Here is an 18,888-nt window from a genome sequence, read left to right on the forward strand (position 1 = left end):
TCTGACCCGGGCGGGATGGGCCTCTGTGTCCCCTTCGCCTCTCTGCGGAGGCTGCGGGTGGTTCTGCCCCGCTCGTCAGACCTGGGAAGTTGTAACATGTCCGCAAGTTTCATTCGCGTTCAGTGGAAGAGTCATGATCCAAAGATACTCGCTTCCTAAGAGCTGACGGAAGGCGTGAAGAAAGATTTACGTGCTTTTTTTGAGGGGTTCAGGCATTTCTGACATCAGGAACATTGTCTGATGATGTGGATCTGCAGGAGAGCATCTCTGTCTTCAGGGAACAACCTGGGTACCTTGTGTGAAAGCCAGGGAGGATGTGGGGAGACAGCAGTGAGTGAAGGCTGATCTTCCTGTTCACGTGTCTATAATCATACCCAGGAGCCAGGCTTCAGAGGGGATTTAGCACTGGAAGGTGATGGACTTGTTGCTGATCTTCTGCTGTTGCCCTCTTGGATGAACAATTGTATCCTGGTGCCTCACGTGGCTGTTCTAATCTACCTTTCTGTTCCATCACTCCCTGTGCTGATTTCTTGCTGCTCTTTCTTGAGTTGCTAACGCTTTTCCTCAGCTTTTGCATTTGTTTGGAGCCTGGTTCAAGATTGTTCTAGTCTGAGAAACAGTCACTGAATGTTTGTGCTCTTTCTTCAGTCACTGCCTCTCTGCTCTCTCGCTGTAACAGCAAGTATGAAGAGCTAGTGAAGACGGTTGGTTGTGGAGACATCTGGTTGTAACAAAAAACTCTTAACAAGCATTGTTCTGTTATCCTGCTGATGCAGCTTCTGAACAGAGGTCAGCTGTGGACTATGCAGTTTCCAAACAACAAAAACCTTCTCCAGAGTCGAGTCTGTCCTGCTGACATCCAGGCTGTACTGGTCTTGTGAGCTATGGTGGCCAGAGTGTGCAGCTTTGTGCTCTGCACTCAGGTTTGCAGTAACTTTAATGTTGATGGTGACTGCACTGCTGTTCAGCTGTTGGGAAAGACAGTGCCTGGAAGGATGGTGTCTCCTCTGTCTTCATCAGCATGGTAGTGTAGTTCCCTGGATTCTCTCCATGTTTTCAAACTTTTTTTCTATGTAGCTGCAGTTCTGTGGCTGTGGTATTTGGGAAGCAGAATGCAGCCTATGAAATACCTGTAAAGTGACCTGTTGTGGGGGTAATAGCTTCCTTGCTAGGGATTCAAACTTCTGCCTTTGGGGTTGTTAGGTGGACTCATTGCTCTCCCCGAGGCCTCTCCCCGGCCTAGGAGGACCCCCCTAGCAATGAAGGCAGGTTTATTGTGGGGTGGAGCGTAAAATGTCTATTTTAAAGCAGATTGGCTCTTTTTCAGTTGGTGTCTACCTTCTGCCACAAGACTTCATCTTTGGAGAGGATGGAGGAGGAAGGTGACGATGAGGAAGATGATGAATTGGACATCTTCGGGGGTTATGACAGCTTCCGGGGCTACAACAGCAGCATGGGCAGCGACAGCAGCTCCTGTCTGGATGAGTCTAGTGATGATGAGGTGGTAGACCGGGAAGCTGGAGAGCTTCCAACCTCTCCTGTGCACCAGCCATCCACAGGCCGCCTCACAGAGGACAGCGGCTCTGAGCCAGGTACTGCCCTGCCTGCCTGTTCTACCTAAAGCACGTGTGTGATGAAAAGAATGAGGGCTGGGGGAAGCCAAAGGACATGTGACTGCATCTTGAGTATGCTTTGAGAGCAACACTGCATTGAGACTGCATTTTCTGGGCTATGTGGGGGAACTGCTATGTGTAATAAGGATTACCTGGGCTCAGCTCTGTCCTTGTAGTGTATCGACCCTGCCAACTGCTCACATTTTTGTGCCTTCCTTCTCTCAGCTGTGTGCGAGATGTGTGGGATTGTGGGCACCAGGGAGGCTTTCTTCTCCAAGACCAAACGTTTCTGCAGCGTCTCCTGCTCCAGAAGCTATTCCTCAAACTCCAAGAAGGCCAGCATTCTGGCCAGACTGCAGGTGAGTCAAACCCCTTCCTCCTTCCTCTTCTGTGCCACCAGCATTCCTAACCTTCCTTCTTTTGTAGGGGAAGCCACCAACAAAGAAAGCTAAAGTCCTGCACAAGGCAGCCTGGTCAGCCAAGATTGGGGCCTTCCTCCATTCGCAGGGCACAGGGCAGCTGGCAGACGGGACACTGACAGGCCAGGATGGTGAGTGTAGGGGGTGTGAGGAAATGCAGCTACTGGAGCCACAGAAATGGGGACACCTGGAGGGCTGTAAGCTGTACAGTCTACGCTTCCTCCCCTCTGGTACACTGCCTTGTACTGAAACAATGTGTGTGGATCACTCTGACACAGGCTGGCAGGACACAGGGCACTCCCAGGTGCTAGTGGAGCCCTGGTGGGTTCCTTCCCCTCCACTACTGCAGCCTCATCCTTGCTCCTGGTGCAGCTTGGCCTGTAGTGCAGCATAAGCTCTGTAGTCATAGTCCCATGAGGTGTTGACTTCTGCTGGCAAAGTTGACTTAAAGGTGTCCTGCTGCTGCCAGTCGTTCGCTGCCCAAATGCCAGTGGAGTTATATTTAACCTGAGTCACTCACTGATTAACTTGAGGAACAACCAGTCACTGTAGCTGAAGGAGTAGCAAGCTGCTGTGTTAGAGCAAAAGGGGATCGCAGTAGGAATTGCTCCCCAGGCAGACTGCTGCTGGAGCAGAGCAATAGCCTTGGATCAGGAGTGACTATGGGATTAATATCCCAGTGCTTCACTCTGATTTTCCTAGCACCCTTTAGGGAAGCAAGTGCTGCTGATATGAGCCTGCAGTGTTGCTGCCGAGAGGCAAAGCTGCTAAGTGGTTTAGGACTGAGAGGATGTGGTCTCCACTCTCCCTGGAGTGCTTGAGCCCTGCACTGGATTTGACCCTTCTTTTGCCCCTCCTGCCCTCCCTTCCCCAAAAGCAAGTGACAGCAAGGATTGGTTAATAATATATTGTGCCTCTTGTGGGGGCTGGTCTCTGTGCACTTGTAGGATCCTGTTCCCCACCAGGGAAAATGCATTGGAACGCAGAGTCCCTGTGTGCTGGGGGGAGGGCTCTGTCCCAGAGCAGGCCACAGTGTGGCTGCAAGCTGTAGTCCAGACGTAACTGAGCACTCTGTGCCTTTTCTATAATCCCACCTGATTTTCTTCTCTCGTGTCTGCTTGTAGCACTCGTCCTGGGCTTTGACTGGGGGAAGTACCTGCAGGAGCATGGCTTCAAGGCAGCTCCTGTCAGCTGCTTCAAACACGTGAGTTCTTCTTTGCTGTGCCTCGCTATGTGCATGGGACATGTCATATGCGTGGGGCTGTCCTGTGCCCTTGTGACAGGTGGTGGGGAGAGACCTGGGGAACTGGTTATTAAGCCCCAGCTGATACGAGGAAAAAAAGTTGGAGCTTCTCACAGATAAGAATGGAGTCCCACAGCGAGACCAGGAGTTTTAGGGGAGGAAGCAGAGCGGGACTTGGTAGAAACCCTGCAGGTGGTGATGGCCCAGTGCTGGCTGGGGACAGAATTAGTTCTGATGGGGGTATAGCAGAAAGCTCCTGGTTGCCTTTGCAGTTTGTGTGGGTGAGCACAGCCCAGGGTGATGTGCAGGGGGGAACTTCACTTATGTGGGCCTGGCAGTAGCTGCCCCCTCCAGCACATCTGGTTCCTATCATACTGATTTACAACCCTTGTGGGCCAAGTAGCCGAGGCAGATATGTGGAAGAATGGCAGTTCTTGGGTATTATAGCAGCCCCACCCTCTCTGTGTATTAAGACGCACTTGTGATGTTCCTTTTGAGTTGTGATCTGTGATAATACCAACAAAATTTTCTTTTTCTTGAGGATAGGTCAGGAAGACACGGCAGTTAGATGGTTAGGGATTTTGATATGGTAGAGGAATGGCAGCAGGTACTTTGGGGTAATAGGACAGCTGGCAGTGAAATAGTTAAGTGTTGCTGTACAATGTTCTGCCTCTTGGGATCCTCTGTGAACACCCCAGTGAGATGCTGGGACAGGTTGGTTTCGTTTCAAGCTGTTGACACACATAGGAAGGGTAAGGCACATAAACCTGGGCCTAAAGTGAAAGTGTAACGCCTAAAACGTTATCTCTGAAAGCTAGAATGAGGGTCTGAGCCCTGCTTTAACTGTTAATGTCCCTCTCTCAACATGGCTGCCTCAATCCTTCAGGTGCCACTCTTTGATCAGTGGGATGATGTGGTGAAAGGTATGAAAGTGGAAGTGCTGAACAGTGATGCCGTGCTCCCCAGCCGTGTGTACTGGATTGCATCTGTCATCCAGACTGTAGGTATGTCTCCAATGTAATTCCTGACAGCTGGGGATGGCTAACCTCTGAGGGGAGCTTTAGGGAGCTGAGTGTAGCTGGTTGAGCAAAAGGTCAGCTCTTTGGATCTATGCAACTGCTGAGAGATTTTTGGAACAGGAAATTTCACGGTGTGGGGGTGGGAAGAAACCAGCATCTGGTTCCTCTTCTGGTTGCTGGGCTCTTTGAAAGGATGGTTCTGCCTCTAGAATGGCTGGAGAAGCTCTGATAGCCTGTGCAGAGCTCTGAAGGCCATGTTGTAGGGACTAAGCCTGTGGTGCCCAACAGGGAGAGGAGAAATTCTTGGCCTCTAATGCCTTTCTCTGGTTGTCTGCTCTGTCCTGGCAGGGTACAGAGCCCTTCTGCGATATGAGGGCTTTGAGAATGATGCTGGCCATGACTTCTGGTGCAATTTGGGCACAGTGGATATTCACCCCATTGGCTGGTGTGCCATCAACAGCAAAATCCTGGTACCGCCTCAAAGTGAGTGTGGGGTGACGGGGGTCAGCATGTGCGTAGGCATGGAGGAGCCTTGGTTTATGCATAGCGCAGTGGGACAGGTGCTCCTGCTGTATGTGGGACCGCAACTCCGCTTGTGGTCTAAGTTACAAAGAACAGTTAGTTCTTCAGGAAGCTGGAGACTGCTTGGACTGCTCCCTTTCCATCTCCCTGTGCTTGACCCTGGGGGTGCTGGATGCAGAACTGGTGTCAGACCTATGGACAGAGGCTAATGCAGGTGGCTGTTCCTCCTTCTGGCCCATACAGTGGCTAGGCTTAACCTTTGGGGGAACTTTTTGGTCCTACATCCTGGACAATGTCTCTGGGGAGCGCACTGGATCCAGTCACTGCTCAGCTAGCAGTTAGGAGAGGGATGTTTAGCAGAATTCTGGCAAGCTGAGGTTTGCTTGGTATGGCTTCCATGGCTTTGCTCTAATACCACTTCCACATCTAGTTCAGTGGAGTTGGGTGTCTGCTTGGCCCAGTCCATTCTTTAAAGATGATACCTTATGGCCTATTATGGGAGCGAGCTCTCGGAACAGGCTCTGCCTAAGAGCACGTACAGGATCTGACTGTGAAAAAGGCATTTTAATGCAGATGGACTCTCGGAGAGAAAGAAAGGTGTAGTGTGGTGCTGTAATTCCTTCAGTCATAAAGATGTGCTTTTTCCCTGTGCGTATATAGCTATCCATGCCAAGTACACTGACTGGAGGAGTTACCTCATGAAAAAACTGGTGGGAGCCAGGACCATCCCAGTGGATTTCCACATCAAGGTAAATGTGGGAGGCTGTCATTTTATGTGTGGAAATGAAGCTGAAGCCAAGAGATGTGTGTGCAACATGTCTCTTCTGGTTCTGATCTGTGCAACTCCTCTGTGTGTCCCCTCAAAACCTGGACAGGACAGGGGCAGCAAGACACCTGTCATGATGCTGTAGGTAATGGCACAGCCCCTACACCCTGTCAGCACAACTGTTTCTCCTTTGGGTCATAGATGGGCTTTAAAAGCTGTTGCCATGTCTACCTCTGCTGGAAAGTACTGGGGATGAGTTTGCTTTTTGCTGAGGGGAGGGGCCAGTGCAGCTCCACCCTGGTCTTTCCTGGCCCTGTTTCAGTGCTGGGGAACAGCTCTAAGAGTCAGAAATCTTTGCCTTCAGTGTTGGTAGCACAGCAGCCTGCAGGGAGTGCGAGGAGCGCAGGCTCCCTTGAAGTGCATGGAAGCAGCTGTGCTGTGGCCTCGCCAGCTTTATAGCTCTTGTGGTTGTTTTGTGGAGCCTGCACTGAGGTTAGACCTTGTTGGGGAGAAAAGACTCTTTTGTCGCTGGCAACTTTGTAAACCACAGGTAAGGAAGACCGTCCCAGAGACAGCAGGCAGGAAGGCAGGTGATGGGTTTTCCTGGGGGGGTGTGTGTGGGGTAATTGGTGAGACAGAGTTGGAGCCCTTGACATAGTTGATGTTTCCCTTGTTGCTTCTCAGAAATTTGAGAGGATGTTCATAGCTACTTGTTCCCAGGCCACAGCTTGTAGCTGAGAGCTCACGCCATGGAAGGGAAGTGGTAGATGGAGACAGTTATTGTCAGTATCTTTCTTCCCCCAGCATCTCCACCTAATGAACAGGAGATGGAAGGGGAAGATCGTCACTTAAAAGTTCTTCAGGATGTCTGAGTCTGTTTTGAGCTGTGGCTCTTAGCTGCTGCACAGTATTCTGGGATCTCCAGTGCCAAAATGTCAGGTGTTCTATAAACACCTTTGGGTATTTGTGGATGAGTAGGGCTAGGCTGTATCAGCAAACTGAAGGTCTCAAAAAAAAAGAAAAAAAAGAAGAAAAGAAAAAAAAGAAAAAAGGAAAAAAAAATCATCAGAAGGCAGCCAGTGTCTTTTTTGATGTGCCTGTGCCTTTGGGTCAGTCTACAGAGTAACTCTGGCATTGGAGGTGGAGTTGGCAGACTGATCGTCATATTGCTCAACCTCTGATCAGAGTAAAAAGGGCCTGATCTCTTTTAAAGTCAACTGAAAATACTATTGCCCTTTGGGAAGCTACACCTCTAGTTGCTCCAGCCTTGAAACCCTTATGGTCTCTTTCATGACTGAAAAAGGCATGCAAAGTGACATCTGTTTCTCGCACTCAGAACACTCACACAAGGTGCTGGCTGAGCATGGCTGCTGGGGAAAGGGTGGGGGTAGCTGTTACAGGGCCACAGGACAGGGGAGACTTAGGGTGCATGTGCCCAACAGTGCTGTCTGGTGTGGGGCTGGCAGCTCCCTGTCCCCCTGATGAACCCACTCCCATGCATCCTTCCTCAGAGGTGTTACCTTTGGGCAGTGTAGGGGCTTGGCCAGCATGTCTGTGGGGAAAGCTGTTCTTTGAAGTGTTTGGATAAGGAGAACACCAAGTGCAATTGATCTCACCTCCTCTGTTGGTGTTGACAGATGGCAGAGAGCATGAAGTACCCATTCCGGCAGGGCATGCGGGTAGAGGTGGTGGATAAGAACCACGTATCCCGGACGCGCATGGCAGTGGTGGACACGGTGATCGGGGGCAGACTGAGACTCCTCTATGAGGATGGTGACAGTGATGATGACTTCTGGTGCCACATGTGGAGTCCCCTCATCCATCCTGTGGGCTGGTCACGGAGGGTGGGCCACAGCATGAAGAAGACAGGTAGGGATCAGGCCACCACAAGTATCTTCTGATTTGCTATGAGATGCCTGGACCCTGCTGTTGACACCAGTCTTGACATGCTGGGAGATAATAGACAGATAAGATCTACGCGGTTGTCTGTCTGCTGCTTTTCCCCTGCATAGATAAAAGCCCACCGATCAGCTGCCATAGATCGGGAGAGGGGGACTGTAGGGTTTCTTACCTGAAGCAGGTAGTCTGTCCTCACTGTGTGAGAATGCAGTCTGCAACATCACAGGTGTTTCTAGGTTTTTTGAGGAAATTCGTGCTGGCTTCCTTAAGACTGGATGCCGTCAGATTGTGGTTTTTTTCTGGGCTTTACAGAGAGGAATTCTTGATCAGCTTAAGACTGGCAGAAAAAACAAGACTTAAGTCCTGCTGATCCTTTTGATTGTGTCTCCCTTTGCTGCCTCTCCCTGGTGATTACAGCTGCATGCAGAGGTGTTATCATTAGCACTCAAAGATCATCCATCTGCTTTTGAGCAAGCCCTGCATCACAGCCCATGTGGTGGGAAGGTGTAGAGGGACTGACCTGTTTTTTACTCTTCTCATGGTCTCTGATATAGCTCTTTTATAGCTGCTGAGCTCTCACCAGATAATTAATAGCCAGTGTGTTTTCTTACTGCAGTTGCTGCAAGTTTTTTATCTTAGTTTCTTCCATTCCTCACAGAAGAAAAGCGCAGTGACATGGCAAACCATCCCACCTTCCGGAAGATTTACTGTGATGCTGTCCCCTATCTGTTTAAGAAGGTAGGACAAGTCTGCCTTTCTGTGTTGACCACAGCAAAGGAACGAATGATACCACTTCCTTCCTTGGGTATATGTGCTGCTGCATGGGTTGTGGAGGATGACTCGTTTGTCTCTCTTACAGCTATAGGGCAGTAAGGTGTTTGGGGTGTCAAGGCTGTGGTTGGGCCAGGGCAGGTCAAAATAGAAAGATGGAAGAACTAAAAGACAATGACAGATTGAGGTATTCAATTGAAGGGCAAGCAGTTGCTTAGAACTTTTGAGTTGGAGAGCGAAGATGATTGCATGGGAGAGACCAGTTCAGACAAGGGGCTGGATCATCCTGGTGAGGACTGTAATGAGGAGGCTTGCTTTGCTGTGGAGCAGCAGGCTGAGTGCAGGGCCCAGCTCTCTGACTGACTACAGCCTTGGCAGGAGATTGCTGACACAAAGACAGCATTGATTTGGCTGCCTCTTTGTATTTCTTGTAATTTCTTTCCCCTCCCAACTTGGGTTGAGCCAAGAAGCTCTAATCCTGTCTGCACTTGGCGTGGTTGGTGTCGGGATGGAACTGTTCCGTACCCCTGACAGCACATGGTACACCAGAGTCTCCCTTAGGTACGAGCTGTCTATGCTGAAGGTGGATGGTTTGAGGAAGGCATGAAACTGGAGGCCATTGACCCCCTGAATCTGGGCAACATTTGTGTGGCCACTGTTTGCAAGGTAAGTTCAGTGGGCAGAAGGGGGTATATGGTTTACCTGAGATAACCAAGCCTCTCCTCAGGTCTTTGCAAATGAATGAGACCGAGTGGGATTTTGCATGAGGGAGAGGAAGGAGCTGTCAAGAGAGGGAGGGGGCTGGTGTGTGGAGGGAATTGGGGCATTCCCTCACTGGTCTGAGAAGCTCATGAGACCAACAGTTGTGCACGTGTGCCTAAGTGGACAACATGAAGATGAACATGCTTGGTCTGCAAGCTAATTGTCCAGTGTGTGTGACTGGCAGCCACCCTTTCTTCACCCTTGGCCATGCAGTAGGGAAGATTTGTTCCCAAGTTCTTGGAGCGCATAAAGAGAGGCCTTGTAGTGCTGCATTGAGGAGAGAAAGGAGAGGGGAAGAGTTGTGGGGTGACCTCTGGGTGGGGATTGGGGTGTATCTGTATGAACAGCATTCACTGATGTAGGAAGCTGAGGTTGGACATGCCTCCTGCAATCTCTCTTGATGAGGTGGCAGTGAGCTCTACTCCTGTGTTAGTGTTGGGAAGTAAATTGCTTGATCAGGTTTCTTCAGTGAGGTGTGTTGCATGTTCTAAAGTACAGCATCACCTTGAGCTTTTCTTGCTTCCTCAAGAAGCTGCTTGCCTTCATAGAACCCAAGCAGAGGACTTTGATGCTTGAGGTTTGGCAGGGGGATGCTAGGAAAGCTCTTTGTGTCTGTAAATCTTTCCCTTCAGCCATTGCTTGGAAATGTGAAGAGGTTGGGGCAGACATGCTTATCATGTTTGGTAGGCACCAATTATCAGTGAGTGACAGGATGGGACAAGTGTTGTCACTGTTCAGGAAGTGGCACGTCTGAAGGTGGTGCCCTTCCGTTCTGCCCAGAAACAAATTCATGACCTGGCTGGTGTAAAGGGTCTCTGGGCTGCCAATAAAATGAGGGAGAACAGAGCTCCTGGCCATTTATGGCTGAGTCCTTTTCACAAGGCTATTGGTGTTGGTCCCAGTCCTGCAGAAATTGCTGCTTTGGGGATTAACTTGTGTTGACTAACATATCAGGAGAAGCTACTGCATGCCCTGGAGCATATAACATTGCATTTTACTATCTAGTGGCAATTGTTTTCCATCTGTGAGGGTTCTTGGGAGGATCCTTTGAGAGGAGAGGCTTTAGAGCAAGCGAAGCTCTACACTCATGCCCTTCACTCCCATCTCAGGTCCTCTTGGACGGGTATCTCATGATCAGCATTGATGGAGCCACGTCTGCCGATGGGTCTGACTGGTTCTGCTATCATGCCTCCTCGCATGCCATCTTCCCCGTCAACTTCTGTCAGAAGAACAACATCGATCTGACCCCTCCAAAAGGTGAGATTTGGCCTCTGCCCTGTGCTACAAACCTGTATGCAGAATCTGCTGGACTGTGCTTTTCTGAGAGATGTCAGGTTCAGATGAATCAAAACCACAAGGTCCTAATCTGCCTGTTTTTCAGGGAGGTAGGGCTGGTTCAGAGAGCCAGTCCCTTTAAGCTCTGCCCATATACCAAGTCTTGGCACTTTATGGAAGGGAGTAACATCTCCAAAGGGCATTAATGACATGGTGGTTAGCTCCTGGTGGATGTGTGGGAGAGGTGTACAATCCCCAAACTGAACAGAATCAGAAGTTTAAAGGACAAGAAGGGTGGGAAGGGATAAGTAGAGCCATTGCTGCATGACTCAGTACTTAAAAGTGGCACGAGTCACCTCTTCTTCCCATATGAATAAATCTGAGACCAATATTTCTGCAAAATCCTGAGAGGAAATCACCCCAGGAGTGTTTTTACTGCCTCATCTGGCCATATCCGAAAAGGCCTGCTCTGAATTTCTGTGTGGCAGCCCTTTTGCACCGTGCTATTCTGTCTTCCTTTCATGTTCCTGCTGGTGGGAGAAAGATTGGTGTCTTTTGAACATACTTCTTCCTGCCTGCTGCTTCTCCTTGCCTTTCTTTGTAGTCTGGATATGTGACTGACACAGGTGTTCAGAGGTGCAGCTTGCACTTTTCCATATTTGCGTGCTGGAGGGGAGGTGCTGGACTGCCATGGAATCTGTGCACTACATTTATGTCCAAGATTAGGCTGTGTGTGCTGGTTAATGAAACCGCTTTGCAACCAATTGCTATGTCTCCTTCCTGCCTTTTCTCCCAGCTGGTCTGCCCAGTGACTGCCTTTTCCCGGCTGACCATTTCTTCCTACTGCAGGGCAAGATGCACAGAGCTTCAACTGGGAAAGTTACCTGGAAAAGACTAAATCAAGACCAGTTCCAGCACGGCTCTTCAACACAGTGAGTGCTGCCAGGAAGAAGAGATGTTTTGGGATGCTTGCAGTCAGCAAGGAGGAGCACAAGAGCTCTGGCTGTCACAGAATGGTTAGGTAGAAGGGACTTCTGGAGGTCATCTTGTCCAACACCCCTGCTCAAGCAGGGTCACCTAGAGCCGATTGCCCAGGACCACGTCCAGGCGGCTTTAGAATATGTCCATGGATGGAGACTCTACCACCTCCCTGGGCAACCTGTGCCAGTGCTCAGTCACCCTCACAGTAAAATGCATTTCCTGATGTTCAGAGGGAACCTCCTGTGTTTCAGTTTGTGCCCATTGCCTCTGGCTCTGTCCCTGGGCAGCACTGAGAAGAGCCTGGCTCTGTCGTCTTTGTACCCTCCCTGCAGGTATTCACATCCCCCCGAGCCTTCCCTTCTCCAGGCTGAACAGTCCCAGCTCTCTCAGCCTCTCCTCATATAAAAGATGCTCCAGTCTCCTCATCTTCGTGGCCCTTTGCTGGATTCTCTCTAGTGTGTCCCAGTCTCTCTTGTACTGGGGAGCCCAGACCTTGACACAGCACTCCAGGTGTGGCCTCAGCAGTGCTGAGCGGAGGGGCAGGATCACCTCCCATGATCTTGCTGGGAACATTCCTCCTAATGCAGCTGAGGATACCATTTGCTGCCTTTGTCCCCAGGGCACACTGCTGGCTCATGTTCAACTTGGTGCCCACCAGGAACTCCAGGCCCTTTTCTGCCAAGCTGCTTTTCAGCCACTCAGCCCCCAGCTTGTGCTGGTGCCTGGGGTTGTTCCTCCCCAGGTGCAGGACTTTGTATTTCCTTTTGTTGAACTACGTGAGGTTCCTGTCAGACCATTTCTTCAGCTTGTCAAGGTCCATCTGGATAGCAGCACAACCCTCTAGTATATCAGTCTCTTCTGCCAGTTTTGTATCCAGCAAACTTGCTGAGTTTGACATGACAAATTGAACAGGATTGGACCCAGCATTGACCCCTGAGGTACACTGCTAATTACTACCTTCCAACTAGACTTTATGCCATTAATCATCACCCTCTGGGCCCAGCCCCTCAGCCAGTTTTCAGCCCACCTCACTGTCTCCTCACCCAGCCCATACTTCCATCAGCTTCTCTATGAGGATCTTATGGGAGACAGTGTCAAAAACCTTCCTGAAGTCAAGGTAGACAATTTCCAGTGTCTCTGTTGGGCTGCCCTTTGCTGTCAGTCAGCATTTCTAAGGAGAGCCCAAGGCACAGAAGTGTGTAAAGCCCCCGTCTAGCTGGTCAGGACCAGCAGTGTCATGCTTTTGTGGTTATAATGATAGCTTGGTCCCTCTGAGTGTGACCTGTGATTCTCTAGTGTTGCCAAGAGCTCCAGGTTCCTGGTGGGTTCTGCATCACTTACTGCCTGTGGCCATGTGGCTGGCACTTGGGTGGAGGGGGGTCTGTTCTGCATCAGCAAAACTGCTGCATCACCTGGGCCTGTGCTGATCTTTCTGATTTCCCAGGGCTATCTCAGGTTAATGGGTTTGATTGGGTGTCCTTTAACTGCTCCCTGCTGCTCCCCCTAGGTCAGGATCTTGTTTCTAAAGGCTGGGCTGAGGTTCACTAAGGACAAAGCTGGCCTTGGATCTATTAATGTGTGCCCCCTTCTGTTAGGTGACTGGTTGGTTCTGTTGCGTGACTGTGGGCTTGTTCTCCCTCTGCTTGCTTTAAGCTGGAGGCAAGCCTGTAGCTGGTGGCTGCTGGTGGCCAGGTCTGGGTTTGGACTGGGTGCAATGGCCTTGGGTTTTCTTTTTTCATTTTTTCTGCACTCAGGACTGCCCAAACCACGGCTTCAAGGCAGGCATGAAGGTGGAAGCAGTGGACCTGATGGAGCCCCGACTCATCTGCGTGGCCACGGTGAAGCGTGTAGTCCACCGTCTGCTTAGCATCCATTTTGATGGCTGGGACAACGAGTATGACCAGTGGGTGGACTGCGAGTCTCCAGACATTTATCCTGTGGGGTGGTGTGAGCTCACAGGCTACCAGCTTCAACCACCTGTTGTTCCAGGTGAGTGAAGATTTGACTGGTTTCTAATGCTAGAGGAAAAGGTTTCCTTCTTCCTCCTCTGTGAGTGGCTCCTCCTTTTTGGGCCTTGTAGGGAGGAGAAAATTGCCTCCTTGATTTGTGCTGGCTACCATAAGCCTTCCTCTGCTGCCACACATTCTGGCAGCTGGCAGAGGAAGGAGTCTGTGGTGGGGAGAAAACAGCCTGAGATTTGAGGTTGCCTCTGTTTTCCCTCTGTTCCCCCACCTGCACACCAACAGAGAATGGCTCCTGATGAAGTCGGGTAGAGTTCCAGGTGGTCCTAGCCCTGCACAGCTCCCTTTTACTAAGCGTACCTACAACCTCAGCCAGGTAGCAGGGAGGGCTCGGCCCCTGCTCCCTTTTCTCATCAATTCTCTGACTCTGCCTGTAAAAGGTAAGAGCATCCCTCTCGTGAGTTTATTCCTTCCCTTGTTGCAGGGAGGCCACTGCCTCACCTCTGCAGATGTTTTCTGTCGGGTCCCAAGCTCCGAATCTTGTTTCTTTACTGCCCCTGCCAAATCTCTACTGGGCCTCTCTCCCCTGTGCTGCCCCTGCCTGCCACCCTGGGCCCTCGCCTGGAAGCACAGAGAGCGACTGCGCAAGAGCTGTGCTTTCCCCTCAACTGGTTGTCTCGGGGAGAGGGCGTTGGCTCGGGGGGACGGGTATATCTTGTTTCTCGCTTATGTCACTTCATCCCAGTTACCTACTGGTTATGGGACTTGGCTTTCGTTTCCCTCTCGTCTCCATGACAGAGCCCACAACTCCAGTGAAGGCCAAGGAGGTGCCCAAGAAGAAGAAGAAACCCTATGGAAAGAAGAGTGAGTGATGTTTGATTAGTGCCCTCCCGCTCGCTCGCAGGCTGGGCCCAGTTAGAGGAACCCCGTCCGTCTCCCCTCAGAGCAGGAGAGAGAGGCCTTGTCTTGCTGTGGATGCCCTCAGTTAGCTGTGGGTTTGACAACACAGCTTCATCCTTCTTAACTGCCCCCATTGCCTGAGAGAGCAGAGAGCTCTGTCTGTGGGAAGGATCTGTTTTGCAGTCTGTTTTCTGTTGGCCAAGGTATAGATGGCGCTTGCTTCCAGGCGTGAGGTTGTGCTGCTTTCCCCGCTGTGTCTGTGGTCAGAGGGAAATCATTTGCTGCAGCTGGAGGGTAGCTGGAGAGCAACCCTGCCTGGCTTTGTGCTGCGGGAAAGAAGGCCTTAAGATGGCTGAAGAGGCCAGTAGTGGGGCTGGACCGTGTTATTGTTTCATCTTGTCGTTGTTGTCGTCATTGTTGCAATAGCTGTGGCAAATCATGTGTAGAAAGGCAAGAAATTCCTTCCTGGGGGGTGGAGAGGAAAGGACATCTAAAGAATATAAAGACATTCAACCTAAATAAAAACGTCAGCTAAAAATTAAAACATTAATGCTACCGTGCCCATGCCTTGGACCCACCATGCCCATTGCCTAGGACTAGGCCCAGACAGGTAAGCAAAGCTGACTCTAGACTGATTCCAACAGGACCCGCTCCTTGGAAGTTAAGCATACACTGAAGTGCCTTGCCTTTAATGAAGGAGAACACGGAGGAGCGTATTTTGAGATGATGACTATAGAGTTTTTCTCCAGTAGGCCATTTCTATTGAGTAACCAGTTGGCCGCTAATGACCATGTAGCTTGCTGGTCAGTTGTGCTGGTCCCTGGCCTGTGGTTTCTCAGTGGAGCAGGGTTGCTGATTGTCCAAGGGAAAAGAAACACGCTTTTCCCCATGCTCTGTTATCTCTTTGTTAAGGAAAAAAGTTACCTGCCAAAACACACAACATCAAGCAGACTGTCAAGAAGCCTTCCACACAGAAGACGAAACGAGAAGCAAAAGCTGCCAGCAAGGCTTTGCCAGAGCCAGCACCTGATGAGAGTAAGGGAGTGATTTCCTCTACCCAGCATCTCTCTCGCGTACGCCCTGCATGCCACCAGCCCTCACAAGGGCTGCGCTGCCTCTTGGCCGTTATGTCACGTGTGCTCCCAGGCAGGGAAAGGCTGTATGTGACAAATGTCCTTCCCCACTCCTCCAGAGACAGAGTGAGTGGAAGATCAGCCTTTGCTGGCTTTCCCTGGGAAGTTTTGCCTCCTGAGGAGGTTTGGTGACACTGGTGTAGCTGGATATGTTGATGCTGCTGATGCCTGCTGAGGGCCAGGCTGCCCTACTGAGCAGTCTGGTTGTGTGAGGTCACTTAGGGAGGAGAGTCAAGACAGATGTGTCAAAAGTGTGCTGTCACATCCCAGTCCCCTTAAGGGCTGTCACAGCATGTGAACACAGCCCATCGTGCTGAACACCAAGAGATGTGACCAGAAGAGCATCAGGCAGCTGGGTCATCTTCCAACCCTAGTGTTGGGGAAGAGGGTGATCAAGGTGCATTGTGCACGTGGGGATGGAGCCTCATGCAGGTCCCCATTGTTCACAAAGGTTTTAATTTCCCCTGTGTGGACCCAGGCAGGCAGAGAATGGACCATGCTGGCTTTTCCACCCTCGACCCTATGAGAGGTTGTTCTTGGGAGTAGGCAGCTGAATGCTGCCAGCATTTAGTCCCATCCTGATTGCTGCTGTGACCATGGATAGATTTGTGCCAGCAAGACAGGGCTGCCTGTGGTAAGGGACCCTCAAGAAGTGGGCGGGAAACCTGGGGCGTTTTGAGTGTTTGGGTGAACAGAGCTGGTTCTGGGGTGCTGCAGGTAGAGCAAGGCAGTGTGAGTTGATTTTACACATTTATTTTTCCCTCTCTCTTCCTGTCTCTTGCTAGTCATTGCCGTGCAGGTAAAGGAAGAAACCATCGACCCCTCGATAGAGTTTGGAGCCACAGAGCTTCCCATTCCTGTCAGCAGCATAAAGCAGGAGGTCACAGACTGATCCTGGAGTATCCCCCAGCTGCCCGCAGCATCCTGTGCTTCACCTTGTGGCTCTTTGGGGAAGGTCCTGGCAAAGGGAAGCAGAAGACTAAAAGAGCCTTCCCTTTTTGAGGCAGGCAGACCACCCTGCAACATCACAACTCTGCTTTCCTGGCATGCAAGAAAATTTCCCCCAGACTTGTCATTTTAAGTCCTGGGAAATGGACTCCAGAAAGGGCAGAGGCGTGACCAGGATGACCGCTGTGCGCACCTGGCCTTGAAGGCACCTTTCTGAGCAGGAGCTCCCAGCGGGGAAAGAGGCTGCCAGAGCACGAAGGGGCAAAATTTGGGTTCTCAACTGTGGCTGGAGATGGTGAGCTGCAGTCTGAGATGATGCGTGCAGGTCACATGCATCAGGAAATCAGCTGCCCTTGTAGGACATCAGTGCTATGCTCCCTGGTCTAGACCCTGCAACCCCCCAGAAAGTCAGGAAGAGTAGAAAGAGGTGGGGAAAAAAAACAAACCAAAAAGGAATGATGATGCCTCTTGAGGGTGCGAGAGACCTTTTTGAGTGTCATCACTTCTTGCTTTTGAACCCAGAACTGCAGAGGACATGGTGCACAGTTTGAATTTTTAATTTTTTTAGCAGTCCTATTGTAAATTTGATCTACAATCTGTACCCTAAAGCCCTGTGAATTAAACTTGAGGAAGAGGCTGAAGGCTTGTGAATTGTTATGGTGACCCGGAAAACCCCAGGGTTAGCCAAGATGGGGAGAAGAAAAGGGCTGTAAGTGGGTGGGCATAAGTAAACAGTGTTTTGTATTGGGGGATTCTTTATTTTTGAGGTGTGCAATAGGCTTTTTCTGTGCACTTGCCCCTGTCTATTTGCCAGTTCTGCTGAGTACCACACTAACGCAACAGATAACTTAACTTAAGGTGGGGGATGCCATTTCCCCTTTTGGAGCAAAACTGTCACATTCCTCTCTTTCCCCAGACTGGCTATCAAAATTCAGGACAGAAATCAGAAAGGTCAGTGTGGCAATGGCGATGAAAACCAGTTTTAAATCTTCTGTAGCAAGTTCCTGTGAACTTTCTGCAGGCAAGGATGTGCCTTGCCTGCTGGTGCCGCTCCAGGGCCTGGCCGGCTGTAGGGCAAGTGCCCTGTCAGACCTACAGGGAAATGGTGGCTGCCCAGGACACCGCCTGGGCCACGAAATGGCTGCCTTGGCCATGTTCCCCTCAAGAGCTTGTGATGCCAAAATAGTTCCCACTTTGCACAGTGGTTCATGACCACAAAAAAAAAAAAAAAAAAAAAAAAAATGTTGGCAAGCTAACTAACCACGTGGGCCACCCTGGGAAAGGTGCTGGTGTGTCCAGCATGGGGTGAGCAGGGCAGAGGGGTGTGGGGGATTTTTATGAAAGGCCGGTAAGGGGGCTTCCCTGCCCACCTGCCCCCCCTGGCTTGCCCCTCCCAGCAGCGCTGCCCATACACCAGCTTGCCACGGATGTCCAAGTGCTGGGGGGACGATCCCATCCCTCTCCGGGCAAAGCCCTTGGCTTTCTCCTTCCCCTCCCTCTTGGGCTGCCACCTTCCCCCAGCCTTGTCAAACAGCTGGGCTTGTAGGGCCACCTGTCTTTAGAGGATGGTAATTCCCAAATTTGTTTTTTTTCTGTAACAGTTCCATGCCCCACATGGTCATTTAGCAGCCAGAAGCATTTACCTTTTAAAGCCTTCCCAACTCAAACCAACCTCTGACTATAAAAAGACTAATCGCCTTGTGTTCCCCCTGGGGCTAGGGGGGGCCCAACCTGGGCTGCCATGGGGAATAGGTTGGGTACGTCACTTATGAGTGGGATGTGGGATCAAGTTTTGCAGGAAACAGAAAGCTTTTGATTGCTTACATTTTAATTCTGAGGAGCTGCTGGGCATTTGGGCAATGTTTTCACTGATGATAATTTTTAAGTTTCCTGCTCTTAAGATATGAGCCAGTGCAGGATCTTGCGTGGGTGCTGTTTGCAGTCCTGCGCCGCGCTCTTAAAAACAAAACCAAACTTGTGGATTCCAGCTTTTCTGCGTGGCTGAAGAGAACCGTGGGAAGAAAAAGGCAAGTATTTGCCTTTGTTGTTCGAGTCATCAAAGTGCGCTGCAAACTCTACGGAAGCTTTTTGTGCTAGTTCTTTCCAGGGTAATGCGCCTTTGTGCCCTGCAAAAACAAATGCAGCATCTTTGGCAAATTGGCATCGCTCCGGTGGCACCAGGCGCTCTCCTTTGCACCTTGTGCAATATCCATGTCACCGTGGTGGCGACAAATCCAGCAAAACTCTCTCACCAGTTGCATCCTCCACCTCCTTCCTAAGCTCTGCTCTTCTTGAAGCCTCTGGCTGGTGATTTTCCCGATCTCTTTTTCTTGCTGAGCTTGCTCACAGCCTTGGTCTTATCAGGACTGGCTCCCCCAGCCTTGCCTCGGCCCCAGTCAGGGCAGGTTTGGAAAGTGGTGGAAAGCTTCACCTTCAAGCCCCGGGCTTCTGCAGGGGACCCACAGGTGGCCCCTACACGGAGGTTGAGTTTGTCGATCCACCTGGAGATGTGGCAGGAGATCAGGGAAAGGAATGGGAGGGGGGGAAGGGAGAGGCAAAACTCTGTGCCCATGGGTGGGTGCGGGCCGCTTCAAAACCAGGCCAGGTTGCTCAGGGCCTCGCCTGGGGGAGCTGTGAATACCTGAGCATCTGCCTGCCCCAGCCTGTGGCTGGGTT

General features: G+C 50.8%; 3 protein-coding genes across 10 annotated transcripts in view; 2 read left to right on the forward strand and 1 right to left on the reverse strand.

Annotated features, from left to right (window-relative positions):
* The window catches only part of LOC118453262 (histone acetyltransferase p300-like), an 18,808-nt gene extending 5,404 nt beyond the window's left edge, over nt 1–13,404 (forward strand). Inside the window, exons 5-6 of the mRNA XM_035903304.1 lie at nt 844–846; nt 13,394–13,404. The gene's annotated coding sequence lies outside the window, so the exon portion shown is untranslated. The remainder of the gene's footprint in view (nt 1–843; nt 847–13,393) is intronic.
* Nucleotides 1–17,425, forward strand: part of L3MBTL2 (L3MBTL histone methyl-lysine binding protein 2) — an 18,129-nt gene extending 704 nt beyond the window's left edge. The window contains exons 1-18 of one of the 5 annotated variants that reach the window (XM_035903300.1): nt 7–463; nt 777–1,024; nt 1,328–1,592; nt 1,839–1,972; nt 2,040–2,163; nt 3,157–3,236; nt 4,162–4,279; nt 4,643–4,777; nt 5,477–5,565; nt 7,220–7,451; nt 8,140–8,219; nt 8,814–8,918; nt 10,124–10,271; nt 11,139–11,221; nt 13,025–13,259; nt 14,030–14,095; nt 15,044–15,166; nt 16,050–17,425. In XM_035903300.1, coding sequence (XP_035759193.1) covers nt 1,022–1,024; nt 1,328–1,592; nt 1,839–1,972; nt 2,040–2,163; nt 3,157–3,236; nt 4,162–4,279; nt 4,643–4,777; nt 5,477–5,565; nt 7,220–7,451; nt 8,140–8,219; nt 8,814–8,918; nt 10,124–10,271; nt 11,139–11,221; nt 13,025–13,259; nt 14,030–14,095; nt 15,044–15,166; nt 16,050–16,156 — 2,127 coding nt within the window. In that variant the 5' untranslated portion in view covers nt 7–463; nt 777–1,021 and the 3' untranslated portion in view covers nt 16,157–17,425. Of the gene's footprint in view, nt 1–6; nt 1,025–1,327; nt 1,593–1,838; nt 1,973–2,039; nt 2,164–3,156; nt 3,237–4,161; nt 4,280–4,642; nt 4,778–5,476; nt 5,566–7,219; nt 7,452–8,139; nt 8,220–8,813; nt 8,919–10,123; nt 10,272–11,138; nt 11,222–13,024; nt 13,260–13,516; nt 13,672–14,029; nt 14,097–15,043; nt 15,167–16,049 lie in introns of those variants that run through there. The other 4 variants (XM_035903299.1, XM_035903301.1, XR_004843185.1 and 1 more) reach the window with 4 other exon arrangements.
* Nucleotides 17,426–17,775: 350 nt separating this feature from the next.
* The window catches only part of CHADL (chondroadherin like), a 6,446-nt gene continuing 5,333 nt past the window's right edge, over nt 17,776–18,888 (reverse strand). For 3 of the 4 annotated variants that reach the window (XM_035903296.1, XM_035903297.1, XM_035903298.1), the window contains exon 5: nt 17,776–18,713. In XM_035903296.1, the coding sequence (XP_035759189.1) occupies nt 18,488–18,713 (226 nt within the window). In that variant the 3' untranslated portion in view covers nt 17,776–18,487. The remainder of the gene's footprint in view (nt 18,714–18,888) is intronic. The other variant, XM_009647866.2, reaches the window with a different exon arrangement.

Source organism: Egretta garzetta, unplaced genomic scaffold (assembly GCF_000687185.1).
Source record: "Egretta garzetta isolate BGI_Z169 unplaced genomic scaffold, ASM68718v1 scaffold51, whole genome shotgun sequence".
Lineage (NCBI taxonomy): Eukaryota > Metazoa > Chordata > Aves > Pelecaniformes > Ardeidae > Egretta > Egretta garzetta.